This window comes from Choloepus didactylus, chromosome 9 (assembly GCF_015220235.1).
Source record: "Choloepus didactylus isolate mChoDid1 chromosome 9, mChoDid1.pri, whole genome shotgun sequence".
Taxonomy (NCBI): Eukaryota; Metazoa; Chordata; class Mammalia; order Pilosa; family Megalonychidae; genus Choloepus; species Choloepus didactylus.
In genome coordinates, this window is record NC_051315.1 from 80,183,005 (window position 1) to 80,205,890 (window position 22,886).

At 37.7% G+C, this 22,886-nt stretch overlaps 1 protein-coding gene and 1 pseudogene across 1 annotated transcript; both read right to left on the reverse strand.

Moving 5' to 3' along the window:
* Nucleotides 1-225: 225 nt before the first annotated feature.
* On the reverse strand, nt 226-21,820 carry SLC40A1 (solute carrier family 40 member 1). Its single transcript, XM_037849914.1, has 9 exons — nt 21,729-21,820; nt 20,388-20,542; nt 19,818-19,885; nt 13,545-13,704; nt 11,132-11,247; nt 10,061-10,187; nt 4,369-4,614; nt 2,979-3,632; nt 226-1,867 (listed from the first exon to the last, which is right to left on the reverse strand). The coding sequence occupies exons 2-9, from the start codon at nt 20,428-20,430 to the stop codon at nt 1,554-1,556; spliced, it is 1,728 nt and encodes a 575-aa protein (XP_037705842.1). The 5' UTR covers nt 20,431-20,542; nt 21,729-21,820; the 3' UTR covers nt 226-1,553.
* Nucleotides 21,332-22,886, reverse strand: part of LOC119543779 — a 46,273-nt pseudogene continuing 44,718 nt past the window's right edge.

Sequence of the window (22,886 nt, forward strand, 5' to 3'; positions counted from 1 at the left end):
TCAAGGTTGAAGAATGAGTGATGGGCCTCATATTCACTACGCTTTTATCCAGGCCAGCATAAACTAGAACTGAACAGACAGACAAAAAGAATGTGAACTGTTACGAAACTGTGGCTTTAAAAAGCTTCCCCTTAAGAAAGAAAGAAAACACTTTATCTAAAGAATATGTCCTGTAACAAAAAGCAATAGTAAATAGTTGGGGAACACAATTCAGAAAAAAAGACATTAAGATTTTAAAAATATTTTTATATAGAAATATTTTACAAAGATTTACAACATAGCAAATCATTATGTCATACTGTAGAAAGAAGAAAAAGATTAAACTTCAAGGACAAAGAAAGTGCTCATAGCAACGTATTGCAGTCTCCATGAAAGTGCATAAACAGTTAAGGCAAAGTACCAGGCTGGTACTGGCATGTTGGAAAAATGACTTGTAAAACAGTTTTTGAAAACAAACACAAACTTTTTTTTTCCTCCATTCTTCTCAAAGACATTTAAAGGGATACATTTACAAACATTCTTGCTCTACAACTAAGTAAAAATAACACCTGGGTACAAAACAGTAAAAGTAAAAATGCTCTGAGTGTGTTAACAGTAAACCAACTGATTTATAAAACAAAACCTTTCCAAGTGTAGGCTTTCTTCCTACATTTAACTTGCCAGTCTCAAGACTTACTCCCTTATATTCCAAGGGAGAGTAGATCACTAATGACAGTGGCAAGAGTTAAATTCAGATTTCACCCTTCTGTGTGACTTCTAGCTTCTAGTTTCTGTGGCCAAACTATTAGCATTGATATGTGAAAACTATCAGCATATTTGCAGTTCTTATGCATTCACTGTGTTATAATTCTACTTTACAGCTTTGCTTCTACCTGCAGCTTACATTATAGCCATTTTATGAAGTGCTACATATGCTTATTATAATATTTTGCCCTATGTGATAAAAAATGTGAAGATGCTCCCTTAAGTTAAACCATAAACTCTATCAGAGACTTCTAGTTAAGTACTTAGTTTTTCCACATATATGTAAATACCTTAAGATCAATACGATCAATAAGGATAATACTGGTTATCAAATTTTAATCTTTATATCTGGAGCAGAATTTGTTTTTATAATATAAATGAGAATAAGATGTCAAAAAAAAAAAGTACACTGACTTAACCAAGAATGAGCTTTAGGGAAAAATGAATATATGAATTCTAGTAAAGATAATAAATATCTGCCCAAAATAAGTTAATTCAAATGATTAACCACTCATTTAGGTAAAATTTTATGTATTCAGGAGAAATAGGGAAATTCGGTGTTAGCATTATATTCTTCATATTCAAACTGAGTTCATTTTTCCTATTTTTTTTTTTTATCCCTAAATGTAAGGGAACTTAACCTGCTCAATTCTGCTGACATAGGTCTCTTGAATAGTTTTTAGCCCTCAAGACATAGCTGTGGTAAAACCAGAGAGAAACATCCGGCCATTTATTGGAATTCTAAAGTAGAAAATAAGCACACGTGCTCTCTATAACCTAGTAACATGGATAGCAACAGTTAAACTGTCTTACACAACAGATGTATTATTTTGATTTTCATTTGTGATTTCTTTTTCATCAAGACCACAAACAAAGAGTTGATTGCCAAGAGTGTTTTGGGCAAATCGGAAATACATAACGTGGCCCATAGCCACAAAGGAGACTGAAATCAATACGAGCAAGCCAAAAGCTTCAGGATTTGGAGCCAGGATGACCATGATGAAATGCAGAAGATCAAGAAGATAGTTCATGGAGTTCTGTACACCATTTATAATGCCTCTTTCAGATTCAATTACATTTTCTTGCAGCAACTGTGTCACAGTTAAATCAAAGGACCAAAGACCTATAATAAAAGATAAAGATTGTATTTTAATTTATAACTGTACATTTCAGATATTTATAGATATAAATCTTTTGACATATGCAAAATACACATTTTGGCCCTACTGCTTTAAAGTCACCTTATATATTTTTATCATAGCCTGGCTTAGAAAATTATTTTTCATTAATAAATATTGGGCTATTAATAGCTCCTAGAAATGATTTTTACACCCTACTCTACAAACCTTAATTCTGTTTTTCTGTGATTATTCATACTACACAATTAAAACTGTGAAATCAGAGACAGAATAAATCCAATTATAAGTACTAGCATTTTTAAAGTTTAAATGAATGGAATTAATACATTATGGTTAAAGTGTAAGGAAACTTTAAACCATTATTACATTTTACTGCTTGGGTTCTAAAGCCTTGACAATAAAGCTGTCTTGCTTCAATATTAATGTCTTTGATAAATTAATGAAAGTGCTTAGTATCACAAGATAAATATAGTTTCATTTCAAGAAAGAATTCAGCCAAAGATAATTCTTCAAGACTCTATTAATGATTACTTAAATTTTGCTTTGTAATAAAGCCTTTACATTATATTTTGTTTCAGAGCTCTAAATCCATTAGTGGCAAAATATATAATAATTACTCATCAGCTACAGAGGACCTTTGAAGGATATTTTTTTCTAACTGCCGTTCTTTTTATTTTTTTAAACCAAAACCACTATCATTTTTACCTTGTCTCATAGAAACATTCTCTAAATTATAATTCTTTCAGTAGATTATAGCAATATAAAGATTCTAAATTACTAAATGGTAATATAATTATCATAGCTAATATCTTTTTTAAATGAATATTTTAAAAGAGTAATACTTAAAATATTCATTTAGAAGAAATGTTCAAGCCCTAACTTGTTTTAAGAAAGTGGATGTCTATATATATATACACAAAAAAAGTATTTAAAATATTTTAAAATAAAAATTTCATAATTACAGGCTGGGTTAAACATAAAGATAAATAGTGGATTTTGCTTAAGTTAACATTAACGGAATATTTCAGATCATTTCTCTGTGTCCACATTCTAAAACAACAGTAGTTCATTAGTAAACAAAAAGAGATTTCTTACCGATTCTAGCAGCAATGACACCTGCAAACAGCAGGCTGACAGAGATTATAGGCACAGGTTTATGACTCATCTCTGGGACATTAGCAGGATTAGACCCATTTGACATGAGAATTTCAGTTGTAAAGATGGTTTCAGGTATTTTTGTAGGTATAATTGTGGGCAGTGGCTCTGTCTGAATGAACCTAGAACGGATATCTTCAAAAGGAGAAACAGACAAGTCCAAGGGACTTCCAGGCATGAATACGGAGATCACGCACAAGATCAGACAGGAAAGCTGTGCGAACCCTGAGATCAGGCCAGTCCGAACCAGGCCACATTTTCGGCGCAGCCAAGTAAAGGCCACAGTTCCCATTATTCCAGTTATAGCTGAAGCTCCCATCAAGATACTGAGGATGGAACCGCTCAGCCCCTGAGTGTAGGCGTACCCCGTGGTGATGCAGTCGAAGCCCAGCACAGTCATATAAAGGAAAGCAAGACCCATGCCGGCCAAAAACACTGACTGGTTGTAATAGGAGATCCACCCATCCCGGAAGGTGCGGAAGGGCTCAGCCATCTGGGAAGCACAGCTGGGTTCCTGCTCGTGTTCAAGCTCAAGGATGTTAGGGTCTTTCTCACCCATTAGATGAGTTCCCTCCAGGGGTTTTGGCTCAGTATCTGTTAATAAAAAGAAATAATAATTTTTTTTTGGGGGGGGGTGGAGGAGGAAAAATAATTATGCATATCTTTGTGTTTACTAATAATCTAAGAATTCCATCCAAGGTTCAATCTCCAAATGGCATTTATGTTAAATAAATAAAATATAATTGATCTTTCGCTCCCCCTCCCTCTCTCTCTCCCTCTTAGAAATTATATTCCTAACAAAGTAATTAGCAGGAAAATTCATCAGATAAAATAAAAAAATTGTTACATCTAGGAAAACAAAGCATTTTATTTTCTAATTTCTTCTTCTTGGGAAATGCCCACCTTCATGTTCTTACCCAGTACTCATGTCTTACCCACTTCCGCTGTCTTATAAATGACTGACAAATGGCCACGTCACTCCTCCTTTACAGAGTCCTAGGAATTATCTTGTTCTCTTTTTCCCACTATTCTTCCCATTATTAGGGCTCAACTTTGCCTAGCCATCCTTCAACTAGTTGCCCCACTTTGTCTATAGCTCACATTAAGGAAAAAGGCCAAGGGTCCCAGTCCAACCTCTTCAGGTTTAACCCAGAGCTATTCCCCAAAGCTCTGGCTTTCCCTCACCCATCAAAGTGATAATATTTAACCTCATCCAGGCTTTCAGCAGTAAAAAAAAAACCTGATATCAACTCAAAATAGTTTTGGTCTTCACCAACACGTAACATCTGAAGGTAAGAATAAAAGGATTTATACAACTTGTAGCATTTACCTTTCTGTAAATTCAGTTGTTTTAATTCAGCTTCCTCTGCTTTAAGAGCAGCTTTGACAGCTAGAGCAGGGGTTTTCTGGTAAACCTTCCAGAGAAGAAAGTACTCTGCACACATGGACATCAAATTCCATCCCGAAATGAACCCACAGCCGATGACTGGGGAGCCAAATGTCATAATCTGGCCAACAGCCATGGGGGCTAAGATATTGGTTAACTGGTCAATCCTTCTAATCGTAGCATTCATATCTACAGAGGCAGGCAAAAGGGCAAAAGAGGCAGATCAGTGTGCAAACCTATCAAAGGGAGACTGCCTTACTTACATAACAAAGACATGAACCAGGAGTGTAGATTTCTAAAACCTACATTTCTAAATGCACTCTGTGGCTAAACAAAACACCGACAGGAAACATTTGTAGTTTGGATCAAGTTACACTAAATTTGCCCCAAATATAGTGATTCCCTTGGGATTGTATAAATTGGTCTAAATCAGCTTTTAAAATGAATATAACAGTCACTCTAATCTCACTCATTTATTCAATAAATATTTATTGAATCCTATTATGAAGTAGGCACCATTCTAGGCACTATGAAGAAAACAAAGAATATTCCTCCCTATCTTCATGGAATTTACATTCTAGAGAGAAAAGAAAAACAATAAATCAACAAGTATATAAATTATCCAGCATACGTCAGCTGTTCATTAAACGTGATGGTGAAGAAAAAGCAGACAACGGATGTAGAGAGGGCTCAGGAGAAAGAAGAAATTTCAGTTTTAAATAAGGTGGAAGGAAGCGCTGAAAAGGGAGAACATCAGGCAAAGACCTGAAGTGGAAGGAGGCAAGAGTGAACCATGCAGGTATCAGTGAAAAGAGAATTCCAAGAGGGAAAGGCAGAGCTTAGGGCAGGAAGAGTAGACCTGGGGTGGTAAAGTTGCAGCTAGGAGGCCAGCAGGACAGAGCAGAGGGAGGGAGGGAGAGCCCTGGTCAAAAATGAGGTCTGAGAATGAGGGAGACAGGTACAATCAAGTAGGGTCTTGTGGTCGTTACACGGACCTTGACTTTTACACTGAATGAGACAGGAAACCTTTGGAAGGTTTTGAACAGAAAGGCGGTACAGTCTGACATATTTTAAGACTCTTTCTGGCTTCTGTACTGATAGATCATGAGGTGAGGGGAAGATAACTGTAGGCGAGGAGACAGATGGGAGACGATGAGTAGTAATAATGGAAATGGGGAGAAATAAATCCTGGATATACTTTATTTTTTTTTTTTTAATCATCATTTTATTGAGATATATTTTCATACTGGATATACTTTAAATGTAGAAAGAGGACTTGCTAACACATTAGGTATGGGGTGAGAGAAAGCGAGGAATCAAGGATGACTGTAAAGTTTTTGGTTTGAGCAACTGGAAGGATGGAGTTGCTGGAAGGACAGAATTCAGAAGAAACAAGCTGGGAGTAGAAGAACAGGAGTTTGATTTTGGAGTTATGATTTGGACAGGCCCACAGGCATTTGAGAAGCCATAGCAAACAGGCAGTTAAATACATGAGCCTGGAGTTCAGGGAAGATGTATGGGCCAGATTTGGGAATCATGTTCTTTGTAATTTTTAATTCAAGGAGAGTGGATGAGATCCAGATTGAGCGAGATCAAGAAGGGAAGAGTTCTGGCACTGAGTCCAGGGTACAGCAATGTTAAGAGGTCATAAAGGTGAGGAGGAACTAGAAAAAGAGGAGGAAAACCAGGAGAGCATGGTGCCATGAAGCCAAGTGGAGATAAAATGACCTTTCTTATTCCCTCTCTCATAGGGTAGAGTGGAAATTAATGAGACAAGTCTTAATCATTTGCGGCACCTTAAGGGAAAAGCATTACGTGACTAATAAATACATTAACAGGACGTTGCCTTTCTTCTTTCTTTAATTTTTTCTGGTCCTCAATTACCTTCTAATTAGTCCTATGAGTACATTATGCTTAGTTGATAACGGGAGAACTTTGACATACTTCACCTTTCACTTGAGAGGCAAAGGCAGTTTTCATTGATCTTACATGTGACCATTTTTGCAGAGACTTCACTAACTTCCATCTGCTCCCCATAAATAAATTTCCAACTCACATTCTAACAAAGAAGTGTAGAATTGATCCAAATAAATGAATAATTTTTTACAGAACAAGCAAATAAAGAAAACATACACTTAGAACTGAAAGACCCAGAATACCATCAAAAAAGCTATTTTAGTCTAAATTACTTGTTATTCTATTATTTCTCTCCCTCAGTTTTCAAGTGCACGTGGAGCTTCCCAACATCACCAATCCCTTTCTTTAAAATTATACTTTGGAAGTTCATGATGTTTAGGTGTCAAAAGAAATGTAGTTTAAGAAAAAAGCTTTTATTCTTTCGAAGCAGAATTAATTAAATTTAAAAATTACCTAACCACTTTACTAGTTAACAGGATGGAGAAGAATCAGTCTTCTGAAAGTGCACACAAATGTATGCTCATATAATTCCAATTTAACTGTTTCAGTTACAGTTGTGGACTAGAAAATTTTAAAGGGAATATTACATATCAAGAAAATAACTGAAAAAAATTGCTAAGCAAATAGCAGCTTGTGGCATTAAGTAACTACTAGCCATTTTAAAGGGGATATTACATATCAAGAAAAGAATAACTGAAAAAAAATTGCTGAGCAAACAGCAGCTAGTAGCCTTGGCTACCCCCAAAACAAAATCAATTTTTAATCAATTGAGCTCAAGCATGAAATTTATCTGCCATACCTGATCAAGCTTAGTAGATTTTTCCTTAGAATGGTAGGCAAGAAAAATCTCAAAGTTATTAATAAAGAGTGATTCACAAAGGAAATGGAGGGAAATAAAGCAAGAGATGGAATGAAAAGGCTGGATAAAGGGAGCAGGTTTCAAACAGGTTGGACAGGCTACAGGTCATGGCACAACAGAATATTAAAACAACAACAACACTACGTACCTGGGCAAATTAACAGATTAGTTAACAGTATCTCTTTATCTGAAAAACAATACTTTTTTTTCTGAGGTTGCTTAAACTGGAAAGGAACAGCTATATTTTGGCCCAGTGCCATCAAAATTCTAAAGCCTTTTAACCTTGCCAGGGAAAATTCCTGCTGTTCTTTACCCTCAGTGATAAAACTTCCAATTTAAAACCTGCCCTGAAATCAAGAAACACTGGGATAAGAAAAGGGGAACAATTAGCTTCCAGCTCAAAACCATTATTTTTTATGCCCATACCACTTCCCTTACACCCTGTACAAACACACACACACACACACACACACACACACACACACACACACAATGTACATACAAGGCAGATAGGACACAGGTTCAGCCTTCCCTGCCCAGTCTCCTGCTTGCAGTTTCTAATGGTCTTTGCCAGAAAACCTCAAAAATCAGCCTGCATAAATATATGTTATTCCTGATTGGAGTAGATACATCTATGTACAGAGACACAATCCAAGGTTGAGGTGCCCAAGACAGCAGCTGGAGTCCCTTTAGGGGTACTTTTTCCCTTCTTACTTCTATTTTTCCTTTATTCCCCTCCATCTTCTCTGCTCTCCTCTAAACTGCCTTATAGCAGAACTGGCACTCTTATTGAGCCTCGGAACTAAAGAAGCTTCTACTGTATCCTGCTCTGAAGTGTGGTTACAGCTTCAGGAAAGACAACCTGTAGGCCTTCCATTACTAGTCTGCAAACCCACACTGCTGGATGGATGTGAAAGAGCATCACGTACTAAAACTAACTTGAAGTAGACAAAAGTTCAACAGACAACTTACTTCCTCTCTTAAACTTGAGAAATTCCAGGTTAGAAAATTGACTGGTTGGCCTAGATTTTTCTACTTTGCAATAATAATAACAATATAAAGAGGGACAGCTGAGAGATGAACAGTCATATTTCTGTTGTTATTGCTTTGGGACACACTTCATAGTCAAAAAGACCCCCAAAAGTAATGTGGGGTCTTTGTATGTATATAATATATGTATGTATGCATGTATTTATTTATTTACTTAGAATAATTTAAAGATTCTGGGTAAATTTCTTTTGCAAAGCTACTTTTCAAAATATATCAAAACATGTATGTACATATGTATGCATGTATTTATTTATTTATTTGGAATAAGTTAAAGATTCTGGGTAAATTTCTTTTGCAAAGCTACTTTTCAAAATATATCAAAGCAGATATATTTTGGAACACTAGAAAAGTCAAGATGATTCTGTTAAGAAACTCAGATAAGTGACAGGAAATCATTTTTTAAAGCCAACTTTTTCCCCCAAATACATTCCAACAAATACATATGTGGCCTATTTTCAAAATATACTTCTGCACCTTCTGAAGTTTAAAATGTGGACATGTATTATGTAGTCAAAATAGCAAAATAAAAAGAGAAAAACTATTCAAAAAACAAAAAAAGGACAAAGTCTTATTTTATAGTCCAATGTGACAAAAAGAGATATGCAATTATTCCTTGTTAATAATGATCACAGGGAAAAAAATCAGTGAGATCACTATTTGGCCTCCAGAGAGACGTCCCTGCAGTACAGACTCACATGTGCTAAACTCATCAGCGGCACACAGAGACCTCTAAAATCATACTGGCATTTCTGTCTCAATGACAATACTGCTACCACAAAGTGATGACTCAAGCAAATTCTTCTCTTGTAGACTTTCCACAAACTTTACTCCCCTTCTCTCACCACCTCTTTTCTTTTTTTTTTTTTTAAAACCACATGATCCAGTCAAGCAAAGTTGCTTGCTAAGCCCATGCATAATCTAGCCTTTGTGTCCTGGGATAAATCATTTAAGTCATCAGGGATGGCTTCTTTTTCTTTCAGGAGGGTTGGGTAATGTGTCCATGAAATCCTTATCTCATTGACCAACAGAGTTGATTCAGCTGAGCTGACTGGTAGGTAAGTTTATCCTTCCTCCTGCACCCTGTGTAATCATCAATCCAAGTTGTACCTATGTATTGTATAGAGGTAAGCAGGGGAAACTGAGTGAGGTGGGTTATTCTGAGCCCAAGTAATAGTGAGACAATAGGACATGTTGCTTCATAAAGCAATCTTCACTCTTTCTTCAGCCACTCGTATATGTTTCCTATGGATTATAAACTTAAAAACTGTATTCAGTCCTCTATTTCTTTAGAATTCTTAACAGCACCTATTATATTGCATCTTATATAATGTAATAAAAGTTATGGATTACAAATTTAAAGTAGAAGGAATTAACTTTTAAAGTCTCTACTAGAATTGTTTCCATTTGGTTTGGAGAAAAATGATATCCATAGTATGGCTGGTGTAGCATTTATCCCATGTCATATTTTCACTGTTTTAAGTATTAAGTAATCATTTTGAAACAATCAACATAATTTAAAAAGAGAGAGGGAGTTCCCAAAAGAGATGTTCTTCCATCTGTCAGGTTTGCCACGGAATAGAAGAGAAGTCAACTATCCTATAAATTAACTTTATAACAGTGAGCAAAACCTTTGCACTTAAGACTGATAATGTGGTAAACAAACAAACAAACCCCAGCCATACTTTCAACCTATTATTCTTAAAATTATCGGGAACAACAACAACAACAACAAAATCATGGCCCCATTTATTATCATTGATTTAGAGTAAATTCTAATAACCTATTTAGTTGAAACAAAAAACAAATTACCTGCTAATTTGCTTCTGTCTTCTCCTGCAACAACAACAATCCAATCCCTTTGAATTGTGATTGTAGTAGCAGTACTGGCCAAATTTGCAATATTTGCAATAGTGATGATCAGGATATAGCAGGATGTCTGAGAAGTAATAAGAAAAAGTAAAATGTTAGTGGTATAGTTTACTGCATTTTACCCCCCTCACCGTACAAATAGAATAATAATAAATTCTTGGTTTTAATTTCAATTATTAAAAAAATTTTATTTTATATACATGAAACGATAAAATAGCAGTAATCAAATTAAAGGACATAATATCTTCTTAATCCATATCCTTTGTGGTACACATCATACAAAAATCATTATATGTACATTTATATGACACAGTTTATCATAAAATGTTAACATATTGGTGGTTTTATTAGTATTTTCCCCATGGATATCTCCCCTGAAAAGAGCACTAAAGAGGAAATGAGAAGACCTAGATTTAAGTTATAGTTCGGACATTTTCTAGGTGCATGACATTGGGCAATCAACTAACTTCACTTTGCCTTTGTTTTATCATCAACAAAATGAAAAGGGACCAGACTAGAAGATTTCTGAAGTCATCCTCAGAGTTGAAACTCTATATTATCTATCCAAATATGCATATGATTCTGAGTAATATCAAACCCATAGTTTTCCACCACATGCCATCCTTTTCCTCTATTCTATCAAGTATCATGCAATTGTAGCGTGAAAAGTTGATATCCCAAAAGAGAAATACCAATTACCATTGGAGGAACACAATCATGACTGATGATAGATAAAGATAGATAATATTTTTTATATAGTGTGTACACATTACAAGTTAATTCTAGTGATCTAAAAACAGTTAAATTATATAATAAATTCTTAGATACGCTATTAAAAACCAACAGCACAAGATTTAAATTCAAACACTACTTACTGAGGGCCTATTATGGGCAAAGAAACTGTAGGGAACATTAAAGTAGATGCAGAGATCAATATTAAATTGCAAAAAACTAGCCCCTGGCCTCAGGGTGTTCAATTTTCACCAGTCAAGTATCTCACTGCAAACTTACAAGAACCCATCCATGGTACATGGTCAGAAGCTCATTTTTATGTAAGAAAACCATCATCAGGATGATTCCGCACAGGATGACTGAAACATTCTGTACCACCAACGATGTCCGGGCCACTAGAGAGAAAAACAAGTGCTCACTATATCAAAAGTCTTCCATGGGGCAGGTTTTTTTGCCCATATATCACTGTTCTACTACAGTCATGCACACATGTAACTACTGCAAGGAAAAAAAAAACACAAAACTTTCCTGTAGTAAATCCTGCCTAAACTACTCCCAGTATAACCCAGAAGATCACACTAAACCAGTAAAACCTGCAGACAGAATGATGACGTACACACAACTTTTTCTGTACTTGTTGAAGTCATTCATGACGACAAAATTTTCATTTAGTTTATTCTCTTAAAATCTTACTGATAGAAGAATAACTATTAGATAACAAGATCCTTGCCTCAGCTCTTTGTTGCTTCAGCTAAAACGAGAACGTGTAGGAGGCTACGGAGTTTATGGAATCCATAACCTCCTATATGGCAGGCTGAATCTCATAAGATACAATGATATGGATAAACAGGAAAGACATACAAAAATTTGCCAAGAACAAAGCAGCAGTGTGTTTCTCCTCGCATACTAAGGTTTTTTGCCATTGCCATGAAATTCTAAGAGACATCTTCCCTCACAGGAAATGCCAGCTTTCTTAGAGTGAGGCACCCATGTGGATAAGGCACTAGAATAAGGACAGAGAAGGACCCCAGGTGAGGACACCTGGTAGTCTTTTCTCTGCCTCTCACTAGCAGATGATGTAGAGCAAAATATTTAATACCTCTGTGCTTCAGTGCCTGTATCTATAAGGTAAGGACGGTAATACCTGTCTTCTTTATTTTACAGGATCATTACAGGGCTCAAATAAAATACTTATGACAGTACCTTGAAAAATACAGAGTTGTGTATGTAAGGTCTAATTACAGGTCTCATCTTCAAGGATAGTAAAGCTCATTCTGGCTCAGAAGGTCATATCAAAAATTCACAACAAAACAAACTGCTATCTAAAAGCAGTTTGAAACAAAATCCCAACAGATGACTCATTCATTTATTCATGTGCACATGCATTCATTCATTTAATCATTCATTCATCATGCCAGGATTAAATCTCAACTGAATGAGATTCTTAGCTTCCAGGAGTCCTCAGATCAGTGGAAGAGACAGATATGTGAATAGTTAATTATAGCAGTATAATTGCGATAGCAGAGGTATTAACAAAGCTTCATGGGAACAGAATAAGAAACAGTTCATTCATCCTAGAGACATCAGGGAAAATTTCTCATGGAGGGTGAGACATGAATTGATTACATGGGATAAATGGGAGAATGCTATCCCACCACAATCTTCTTCATCCAACTCAACACTCTCCAAACCTATGCAGTGCTCAACAATCACAAGGCTAAAAGTATATATGCATGTATACCTATGTTCCTAGGAACAATGATCTAAATAACTAGGATTTTTTTTTGTGTGTGTGTGAATACGGAACCTTTTCTATATGTGTTCTGGTCTATCCATTTTCAAAACAGAAAAACATTCATCTTGACCATTTTAATAATAACATCAAGTCCCAGAATTTCATAATTCAAGTTGCTCTACATCCAAGAGCAGTCACCCTGTATTAAAAGAATACCTGAGTCTTTCCTAATATCCAAGGCAAACATGGCCAGGTCTTAGCATTATCAATTGGCAATTAGGGAAAATTTTGCCCTGAATGACTACCACATTGCCTTTATATTATGCTCAATATAAAAAAAAATTAAACTGCTCAATTGCTTTCTCTCTTTCTAGTGTAAAACTGATTATCTCAGTATTAATGCTTTAGAATATTATTTCTTCTTTTTCCCCCAAAAAAATTATAATTCAGCTCTTTGTGTTCTAACCTAAATATTCTCCCTTGAATCTATATTTAGTTTTTAATTCTCCCATACACACTCCTGTATGAAAACCCAGAGGATAGACGTTAAAGCCGTCCCAGGAATATCACACTAAAGTAACTCTAGTGCAAGTAATGGTTAGAAAGGAAGCAAAGATTAAGCAAGCTTTTAATGTTTAACATGGCTTCCAGAAGAGTGCTATGATGTTAATCATTAACATCTGGAATTTATAAATAGCCAAAGATACAAAAAAAACCCATTAACTCAAGTCTTCTGGTATCCTGACTTTGTGCAGGAGCCACCCAATCCTCAAGGCAAAGGTGGTGCCACTGAGCAACCCATACCGCAGGCTGGGCAAGCATGACACTTGCTGGGTGAGCATGACACTTACTGAGTTAGTCACAGTGGTTTGTCTTCATTGGGCTTTTCTCTCTATTATAGAGGAAGTGCAGGCAATGGTCCCTTGAATACAAGCGCTTAATTACAGCAACACTCACCTTTAAGTCTGGCGTTCTTATCCACCCAATCACCAATGATGGCTCCCAGCACCAGAACAGACCCTGCCACCACCAGCCCGTAGACTGCAGTCAAGAGGAGGCTGTTCCCATAGAGCTCCACCAGAAACACAGACACTGCAAAGTGCCACATTCGATCTCCCTTGAAATAAGAAGAGAAAATGTTTTGATGAAATATTTTCATTTTTAGTTAATTGCACTCAGGAAGTTGCCTCCTAATCAAAAGACACTTTCCAGCTACATGATGACACTTTCAAAGTCAAAAACTTCCCAATGAATTGAATACTGGTCGGGTGTTTTAACTGTTCATCCTGGCACTATGAAAATATTCTTGCCCAATTACTAAGTAAACCCTAAAATCCATGATATTAATGAAACACACACATTCCTTAATATTGTAGAAAAAAGTGCAGTTTCCAGACTCAAACAAGGTTTTTGAGACCAAATCTGTTCTTGGTGTTTCAGCTTCCTACCTGGGCCTGGAATTTGCTTATCCCGATTTAGAGGGACATAAATTAATTTGCTACTTATCCAGAACTAAATGACTGTTTAGTTCACAAACATTTTACATGCCTTGAATGTCAATAAAAAGCCAGTTTCCCAATTTGTAGAATAATAGGAATGAGCCATGTGATCTCTAAAGTTTCTTTTACCTTGAACGTTCTAAAATCTATGCTCTATTTCATAAATAAATTCCAAAGTCACAAAACAGCAGAACAACCAGAAAGATGAACTCAATAAGGGCAAATTCTGGCATGACATGAACGAAGATATCAAAAATAAGCTTAAATGCATAAGCAAGTAAATATTTTAATATTTTAATACAGATGGGTTTTGAAAGGAAAGAAAAACCTACTTGTTTCTTCACATACACTCCAGAGTATGCAGCAAATTTTGGTATTCATTAATGGCAAGATGAGGTATAAGTTTAACAGAAACTTTTCAACAAACCAGTTAAATTGATGAATGAGAAATCTATAATGGATCTTATTAATAGATTTTAGGCTCCATCCATGGCCTCTGAGGTTAACATCAAGAAGGGCAATTATATCCCTTCATAGCCTATTCTTAGGAATCACTACAGGAAACTAAATTCCTAGACTAGGTTCTTTATAGATTTGACCCTATAGTTCTTACACTCTTACTACTTTCCAAAGTCTGTTAACATCTCCCTGACAAATTTGATATATCAGAAACAAAGTATTCTCTTGGTATGTCAAACAATTTTAAAATTTAATTAAGCCAAGACCATAATACTATGCACTCAAAATTTAAATAGATGTATGCTAGCGGTCATATGCAATGAGCTTCGTGCAAACCAGTAGTTATTAACTTGGAGTGATTTTACACTAACACTGCCCCCCACCCCCCCAAAAAAAGGGATCATCTGGCAATGCCTGGAGCCATTTTGAAGTGCCACAACAGTGAGGGTGCTACTGGCATCAAATGGGTAGAGAACAGGAATAATGTTAAACGTCCTATAATGGACAGGGCAGCCCCCACAACAATTATTTGGCTCAAAATGTCAATAGTGCTGAGACTGAGAAACTTTGGTGTAGAGGATTATGAACACAGTATTGAGCCACTAATTCAAGTTTTATATAGTATTAGACCTCAGAAGATGGGGTGGATATGGTCAAATAAACATTAAAACAGACAAACGAAACAATGGAACTCATTCACACCATGTTTGAGAGACTGATTCTCACTTGATTGTTTGGTAAGTGAGCTCTGGAACTTGCTGCACCCTCAACACTCAGTACAGTGCATGGCCAAGAGTATGCACAATAAATATTTGTGGAATCAACAAAGGAGAGGATGCTCAGCACATCCCAGTTGTGGATGAATAAATAGACAACATGGGCAAAAATCTGGACTGATATTTCAACTATGGTGTTCTGGTACATTAGATTTATTCCACAAATATTCAAGAAGTTTGAGGATTATCAATACTGTGATTAATATTTCTTTGACAGCTAATTTTTTTTAAGTTTGTTTGATAAGTGATAGGAATTTTTCCACTTAAATAAGTAGGAATTGGATAAGATTCATATACTGATGTACTAAATGATTAAAAATGCATGATGCATAATTATACGGAACTTCGAATAGGAAGTGAGACCTGGTATATTTGTACTGATTAGTGTGAAACAGCAACACATCCCAAAGTAATTTAGGCAGAGAATAAAAATATATATGCAGGGTCCCCCTGAGGATCCAGGGAGGAAAAGTGCAGAAGTGTTGGACTTCCTCACCTGGATTGTTGCTGATGTTCTCACAAACATTGAGTAGTAGCAGTTTGGTATATTGAGCCCTCTATTATGGGACTTGCCCCCATGGAACTCATTACTGCAAAGGAGAGGCTAAACCTGCTTATAATTGTGCCTAAGTGCCTTCCCGAGTACCTCTTTGTTGCGCAGAAGTGGCATTCTCTCTCTAGCTAACCCAACTTGGCAGGTGAACTCACTGCCCTCCCCCCATGTGGGACTTGACTCCCAGGGATGTAAACCTTCCTGGCAATGCAGGATATGACTCCCGGGGATGAATCTTGACCCAACATTGTGGGGTTGAGAAAATGTTCTTGATCAAAAGGGGGATGTGAAATGAAACAAAATAAAGTTTCAGTGGCTGAGAGATTCCAAGTAGAGTCGAGAGGTCACTCAGGTGGGCACTCTTACACACTATATAGATAACCCTTTTCAGGTTTTAATGTACTGCAATAGTTAGAAGTAAATACGTGAAAACTATCAAACTGCAACCCAGCTGCCTTGACTCTTGAAGATGATTGTATAACAATGTAGCTTACAAGGGGTGACAGTGTGATTGTGAAAGCCTTGTGGATCACACTCCCTTTATCCAGTGTATGGATGGATGAGTAGAAAAATGAGGACAAAAACTAAACGAAAAATAGGGTGAGGAGGATGATTTGGGTGTTCTTTTTTACTTTTTTTTTTTATTCTTATTTTTAATTTTTCTGGGATAAAGAAAATGTTCAAAATAATAGATTGGAGTGATGAATGTACAACTATACGATGATACTATGAACAGCTGATTGTACACCATGGATGACTGTACAATATGTGAATATATCTCAATAAAACTGAATTAAATTAAAAAATGCATGATGCACATACACTTTGTTTGAAACTAATAAAAAGACAAGTTGATAAATTAATCAACATAAATGTTAATAAGAACGGCAAATTAAGCTATTTTCTCAATAGTTAACATGAAAGCGAATTTAGATTTGATTTGAAGAGAACGGATGGAGAGACAGGAGGTACTTTATCCTAACCTCCATTTCTCTGGATAGCTCCCAAGGAAAAGGGAAAAACACATAATTAGTCACCATAGTAGATTAGTTCAATAAATGAATTTCCTCTTTCTTAACATATAGAGTAAGAAATATTATTCTAATAAGTTGCTTCTTTCTTTTTCTCTCATTCCTATCTTTTTCCCCAAAGAATTTAATTTAGCTTCCTCTAGAGTAGGCTAGCAAAACAAGCACTATAAAGTAATAGTTTTCTCTCTTCCATTTGTGGCATGCAACATCCCTGATGGAGAGGAATAAAATTGCTCTAGTTACTCCAATTTCCAAAGGGTTGAGACTTTAAGAAGCAACATATTCTAAGTTCATGAAAGCCCAAGAATTGGGTAGAGTCTAAATGTTGAATAAATGCAACCCCAGCCCATCTATTCCTTTCTTACTTCCATTTCCTGCCTTCTCACATCCACTCACCATATTTTGATGATTTGTTTAAATTTCTCTCTAGCCCCACTGGACTGCGATCAGAACACCTATTGAATGCCTATGAATGAACAATCATGGTCATTAATCCACTTAATACATATTTACTGAGAGGCTACTGTGTACCCAGTGCTGCTGCAGACACTGGAGCTTCAGCAGTGAACAAAAATCAAGGTCCATGGTTTCATGGCGCTCACACTCCAGACCAAAACAAAATCTAAAATAAGTCAGGAGATGGTAAATGCTATGAGGAAAAATAAAGCAGGGTGAGGTTGGGAGGTGGTTCATAGTGCAGCTTACCAGAACTAAATTTTAACCGAAGGAAGTGAGGGCTGAGCCATGCAGACAAGTGTAGCATACATGGAGACAGACCACCAAAGGATGATGACAGAAGACATAAACAATTGATGCCCCCCCCCCACTTAACTGCCTAACACTGTATCTTTTCATGAGTAAATATATATATATTTTAAGTCCATACTAAATTATATTATAAGCTCCTTGACAACAGGATCCACTTATTATACCACTTTGTATTCTGATAGTATACAGTAGAAGGTATTGATTCATTGGCAGATAGAAATGAAGTCAGAAAAAAAAGTATTCAACCCCACACAAACCTACCCTGATGTCTGAGATACTGTTCTACCCTAATGTCACTATGGTCAACAAGAAACCATGATTTGGCAGGTTGGTTAGAGAGACAGATACTCTGAATCTATATCTATATCTATATCTATATCTGTATCTATCTATAAATACATGTTTTCTGAAATATGTATACATACACGTACATATTTTGTGATACTTAAAATTAGGCAGAGTGACAAACAGTAGATAAAATCCAAAAGGTATAATTACCTGGAGCCAGAGGGCATTCCTCCTTTATGTTCTTTTCCAGTGAGGAAAAGTAAAAAGACACAAACCCTTATGTGGTTGTCACTAGCTCGTTTTTTTGTTTTGTTTTGTTTTGTTTTTTCCAATCCAACTTTCCCTCAAGAACCCTCTTTGCTCGACTTACTCTAAGGTTGGGGTAAGCATCTGCCACTTTTCTTTTAATTTACATGACAAAAAAATCACATTTCCATCCATTTCTAGCAATTCTGACCACCCAACCCATTAAGAGCAAAATTCACTTACACATAAACTTGAACAGTGTTTGGAAGTGAGGCAACTTCTTCCTCTAAGAGCTAGGTCCTGACCAAAAGATGAGAATTCCAGATCCTATTTCACCACTTGTTATTGGCCTTTTTAACATTTATTAATTAAATTCGGAAGAGTAAACTATTGGTTTTGATTTATTAAGGGCAGTTTCAGTAGGTTTCCACTTTGAATCACTGACTATTAGAATTGAAACAAACTTACTCCAATTTCACTTTGTTTACATGTATTTGCAGAGTCATCGCTGTCTAAGCCGCTGGGAAGATAGGACCTTGGCTTTCTGAAGCACTATCTATGAAATGCTATTTCTTAAGAGAGTCAATAACCTAGCTTAATTTCCTAAGGGCATGGTGTACAGATTTCCTCATACAACAGTTTGCATTCATGTCTTAAGGATGATCAAAGAAAGTTTCCATTAAAAAAAAAATGATATTCAAAAATTTTACTCTCAAGATTCTCTCCCCTTACTGGTGGTTCTTTTTAAGTAAACATCATACTTGAGGCACGAATAGAAAATACCCAGATTTATTGTTTTTAAACAATAGAAGCAATTGTTAATTGTAAAGATTAATCATCATGAATTAAAAATACATCCAGCACTCTTCCGAGATTCTTCTTTTTTCTGTTTGATGAAGGAACCCAGACCCACAAAAACACTGAGACTCTTCCAGACCACAAGGAGGTCAAAAAAAGAGTTATGAACCAATTGCTGATTTTAAGACAATATAGTTCACTGGATGATAGTTTTTTAAGATAACCTGAACTGCCCCACACATAGCTAATTGCAGATAACATTTTTAAAGACCAGAATTTTAGTCACGCAGATATTTGTTCTTGGGATCATTTATATTTAAATTAATCTTAGAATGTTTTTTATTAGCAAATAATTACAAGTGACTCCACCATTCTACCGTAATTCCATAGTGCAGCATATTGGAACTAAATTTTAACAGAAGAAAATAGAGCAATATCTTAAAATGTAAGAGAATAGAAGGTATATGAGATATTTATTCATTCTTAGTAGTAGATAATACCATTTACTAAGCCTAGTGATGCAACAGACAATTTATAAATAATGTAAATTCCTATCCTTGTTAACACTATGTTGGATTATTTGCCAATCTATATGAAGTATGATAACCCAATAATAAAATTGCATTTATTAATACCCATGGGAAAATATCTTGGTGGGAAATTTTTTTTTGTTGAAGCATGTATATTTGGATGATTTATTTCTTTAACTGTATAACAAAAGTAGAAGTTGATTTAATGCAATTGGCCCGAATGAAAGGAAGCAAGAAATTGCGCAACGTATGTTGTAAGAATTATGGCAGATTCTTACTTACCCAGGTTGACAGAGAGTGACCAATGTAGAGAAGGAATTTTGCAGAGGTCAGGTAGCTTGCTAAGGATCCTGCAAAGACCCACAGTAGTAAAGATAAATGTTTCAGCCACGTAAGTGAGATGAGGTAAGAATGCTTAATCATTGCTTTTACTAACGCATGATTATTAAAAACTATTTTATAGGACAAACCGTGTACATTTTATCAAGTCACCTGGGAATGGAGCATTGCGTTTACTTAACTGCCACTCAGCATGACCTGTTGGTCAATAACTGCATAACTTCCTATACAATGAAGAAAGCTCTTGTTTCAACATTTTTCAACTCCATTTTTTTTACACAAGACAATCCAAACTGCCCAGCCCACTCCATCCTTGCCTGTGTGCAAGCAACTTTTCCCACACCTTGAAATTCCTTTCTTCAACCCCCACCAAAATATAAGTCAAATGAACTACAAAAAAAAACTTTGGTTAACAGCTGAACGAGCCACATTCCCCCAAAACCTGTGTGGAGTTGCTCGTCTCCAGTGCCCAACCTGCGTTTCCACCCCATGCAGTCGGTCAACACAACTCACCACAGCATCCTCCCTGGCGGTTTTGATCTCTTGCCCTGGTCATGACACCAGACGCCCACCCCTTGCTCTTCTGCTGCTACTGCTGCTGCTCTTGCCAAGGTGCTTGGTGTTAGGAGTGCAAGGAAGTGAAGATAGCACCGCTACAAACACAACAGCTTTGTGCAAAAAGACCCCAATGACTATATGGAAAACAAAAAACAAAAAACAAAACAAAAACGGCCCGGGGGTCTTCTTTTTGTCTTCTTTCCAAACTTAGCTAACACTGTAGCTGAAGTTGGAAAGGAAAAGCCTTATGGAAGCGGGTGGGAGGCTCAACAGGCCGTCCGAGCCGTGCGGGGAGCCCCTATGCAGCTCACGCCTCTGCAGCCGCCGCTACCGCCGCCGCCGCCGCCGTGGCCCGGGCGAGGCCCAGCACTTATACCGGGTCGGGGGCGGAGCTCCCTCCCGCCGCGACTCGGGGCCACCCCTTCCCCTTCAGGGCTATCCCGGCGTCCCCGCGGCGCAAGACTGGGCTCCAGCCGACCCCGCGCGCCGCGCCGCCCTCCACGCCCTTCCCAGGAGGAGTCGCCCGCCCGGGGCGCAAACGTCCGACTGGCCAACAAACAACCTGCCAGGGCGGCAAGGCCTATGCTTCTGCCGGCTCCATTCGCCGGTTTTCCTGCCCTCCCAGGAGCCGCAAGAAGGGGTCGGGAGGCCAGAGGGCTGGGAAGGGAAGGAAAGTGCGTGGACCTGGCGGGGGAAGCGTGGAGAGTTTTTGCGCAAAGCCAAACGGCAGGTGCTGGAGGGCACAGCGCTTCGCACCAGCGACCTGGCTGAGCGGGGGAGGGGGTGGCCACCTGCTGTCGCCGTGCAAAAGCTCCAGCCTGGGCTTGGGGGGTGGGGGTGGGGTCTCCTTTTTATTTTAAATAAAATAATTTTAATGTATGTATTTCAATAAATATACTCTATTTCACAGAGGCCGCTTTCCTGGCCTTCCAGTTCCTGCTCGCCTGCAGCAGAGAATGTCTTTCTTTCCCAGGGCTGCTTAGCGGGGCTTCCCTCAAAGAAACAGAATCAAAGGGCAGGAAAGGGGCGCGAAGATCAGGGTCCAGCCCCTTTCAGAGGAGTAAACAAAGCCTTGGAAGGGTGAAGTCCCGCAGCAAGTTAGTGACCCAAGGCCAGGCCAGAACTTCAGTCTCCAAATCCTTCCTGGAGATGCAGCAAGGAGGAAGCATTTCAAGCATTTCCCTTCACCATCCTTCCTTCTCCCTCTGCACCCTCTCGCACACTCCTGCCTTTCCCCACCCCGCACGTCCCCTACCACCTCTCCTCCAACTGCCCCAGTATCTGACAAACAGTTACCAGGAATACCGGTTATCCCAGTTGTGTCCCTGGATCTGTCCGTCTCCACGTAAAGCCATTCGGTGACCTCCTGGAGGAGCCGGTGAGTGAGTCTAAAGAACACTGGATTTAAGCCTACTGTGCCTTTTCCGCGTTTCTCCCGGTGTGCCGAAACCCCCAGCTTATCAGCCCCTATTGCCAGCCGGGTTACCTTACCTTTCTCAACCTCTCCCAAAGCCCGGGAGTAGATCCTACACATTGGATCTCCAACCAGGTCCCACACCTTGAGCCGGACTGACACCCAGTAGTGAAGGGAAACACGCCTGAATATATGCCCAGTATCTGGACTCTCAATCAAGAGCCCCGCAGGTCTAAGGGCGGGGTGCAGCTGGATTCGGTTGGGATGTGGTCTGGAGGGTAGAGATAGGGGATTTGCTGTTTAGCTACGACTTTCAACTGCTTTTTCCTTAACAAACCCTGTTTCCTTTTTTCTTTTCTTTTCCTTTCCTTTCCTCTTTTCTTTTCTTTCACACAACACTCCTAAGTCCTTTGTCTTTACTAAGGGAGAGGTTTTGGTTTGTCTTTCTAAAGCTGGAGAATAGACTCGTATATCCCAAAGCCCTTGAGAAGTGAACTAAAGCACACCTAGATGAGGAACCTGCAGAAGAAGGGAACTGGTGAATTAAACCTTTCTACATTATGGTGATCTGTTATTAGATATGAATTTTGTAGATAGGTTTGCAAGCAAGGCACAAAGAATAGTGATGCTTTGCATATTTGCCAAAGTGTCTCTCAGCCACAAGGACCTCAAAATGCTTTACATTAATTGATATTAAGAAGTAATGTTGTGCTGTCCCCAATTTCCAAGTAGCTAAAAGGAGGTTCCGTTGGTTAAAAGATTTTACTTCCCTTTGACATTGCCTGAGAAGTGTTTTGGGGAATAGTTGCTACATCATGTATGCCTCAAAATGTGATATGGAGTCTCCGTCTCCATTGTCACCAAGGAGTCCCAAGGAGCCAAACTGGGGAGAAAAAAAAAAAAGTGATGAAAAGAACAGATGGGAGACTACAGTGAAGCAATGGAAAGGATACTTTGGAAAGAAAACAAGCAAGATCTTTAAGGTCAAAATCAGTGAGTTGTTTGAGCTTTGGCTAGGGAAACCTAAAATCAATTTAATG

Coding starts and splice junctions, on each gene's coding strand:
- SLC40A1 (XM_037849914.1), bottom strand. CDS start 20,430: ATGACCAGGGCAAGAGATCAAAACCGCCAGGGAGGATGCTGTG. Junction 11,248..13,544: donor TAAGAACGCCAGACTTAAAG/GTGAGTGTTGCT, acceptor TTTTCTCTCTAG/TGGCCCGGACATCGTTGGTG. Junction 3,633..4,368: donor ACAACTGAATTTACAGAAAG/GTAAATGCTACA, acceptor TTTTATTAACAG/ATACTGAGCCAAAACCCCTG.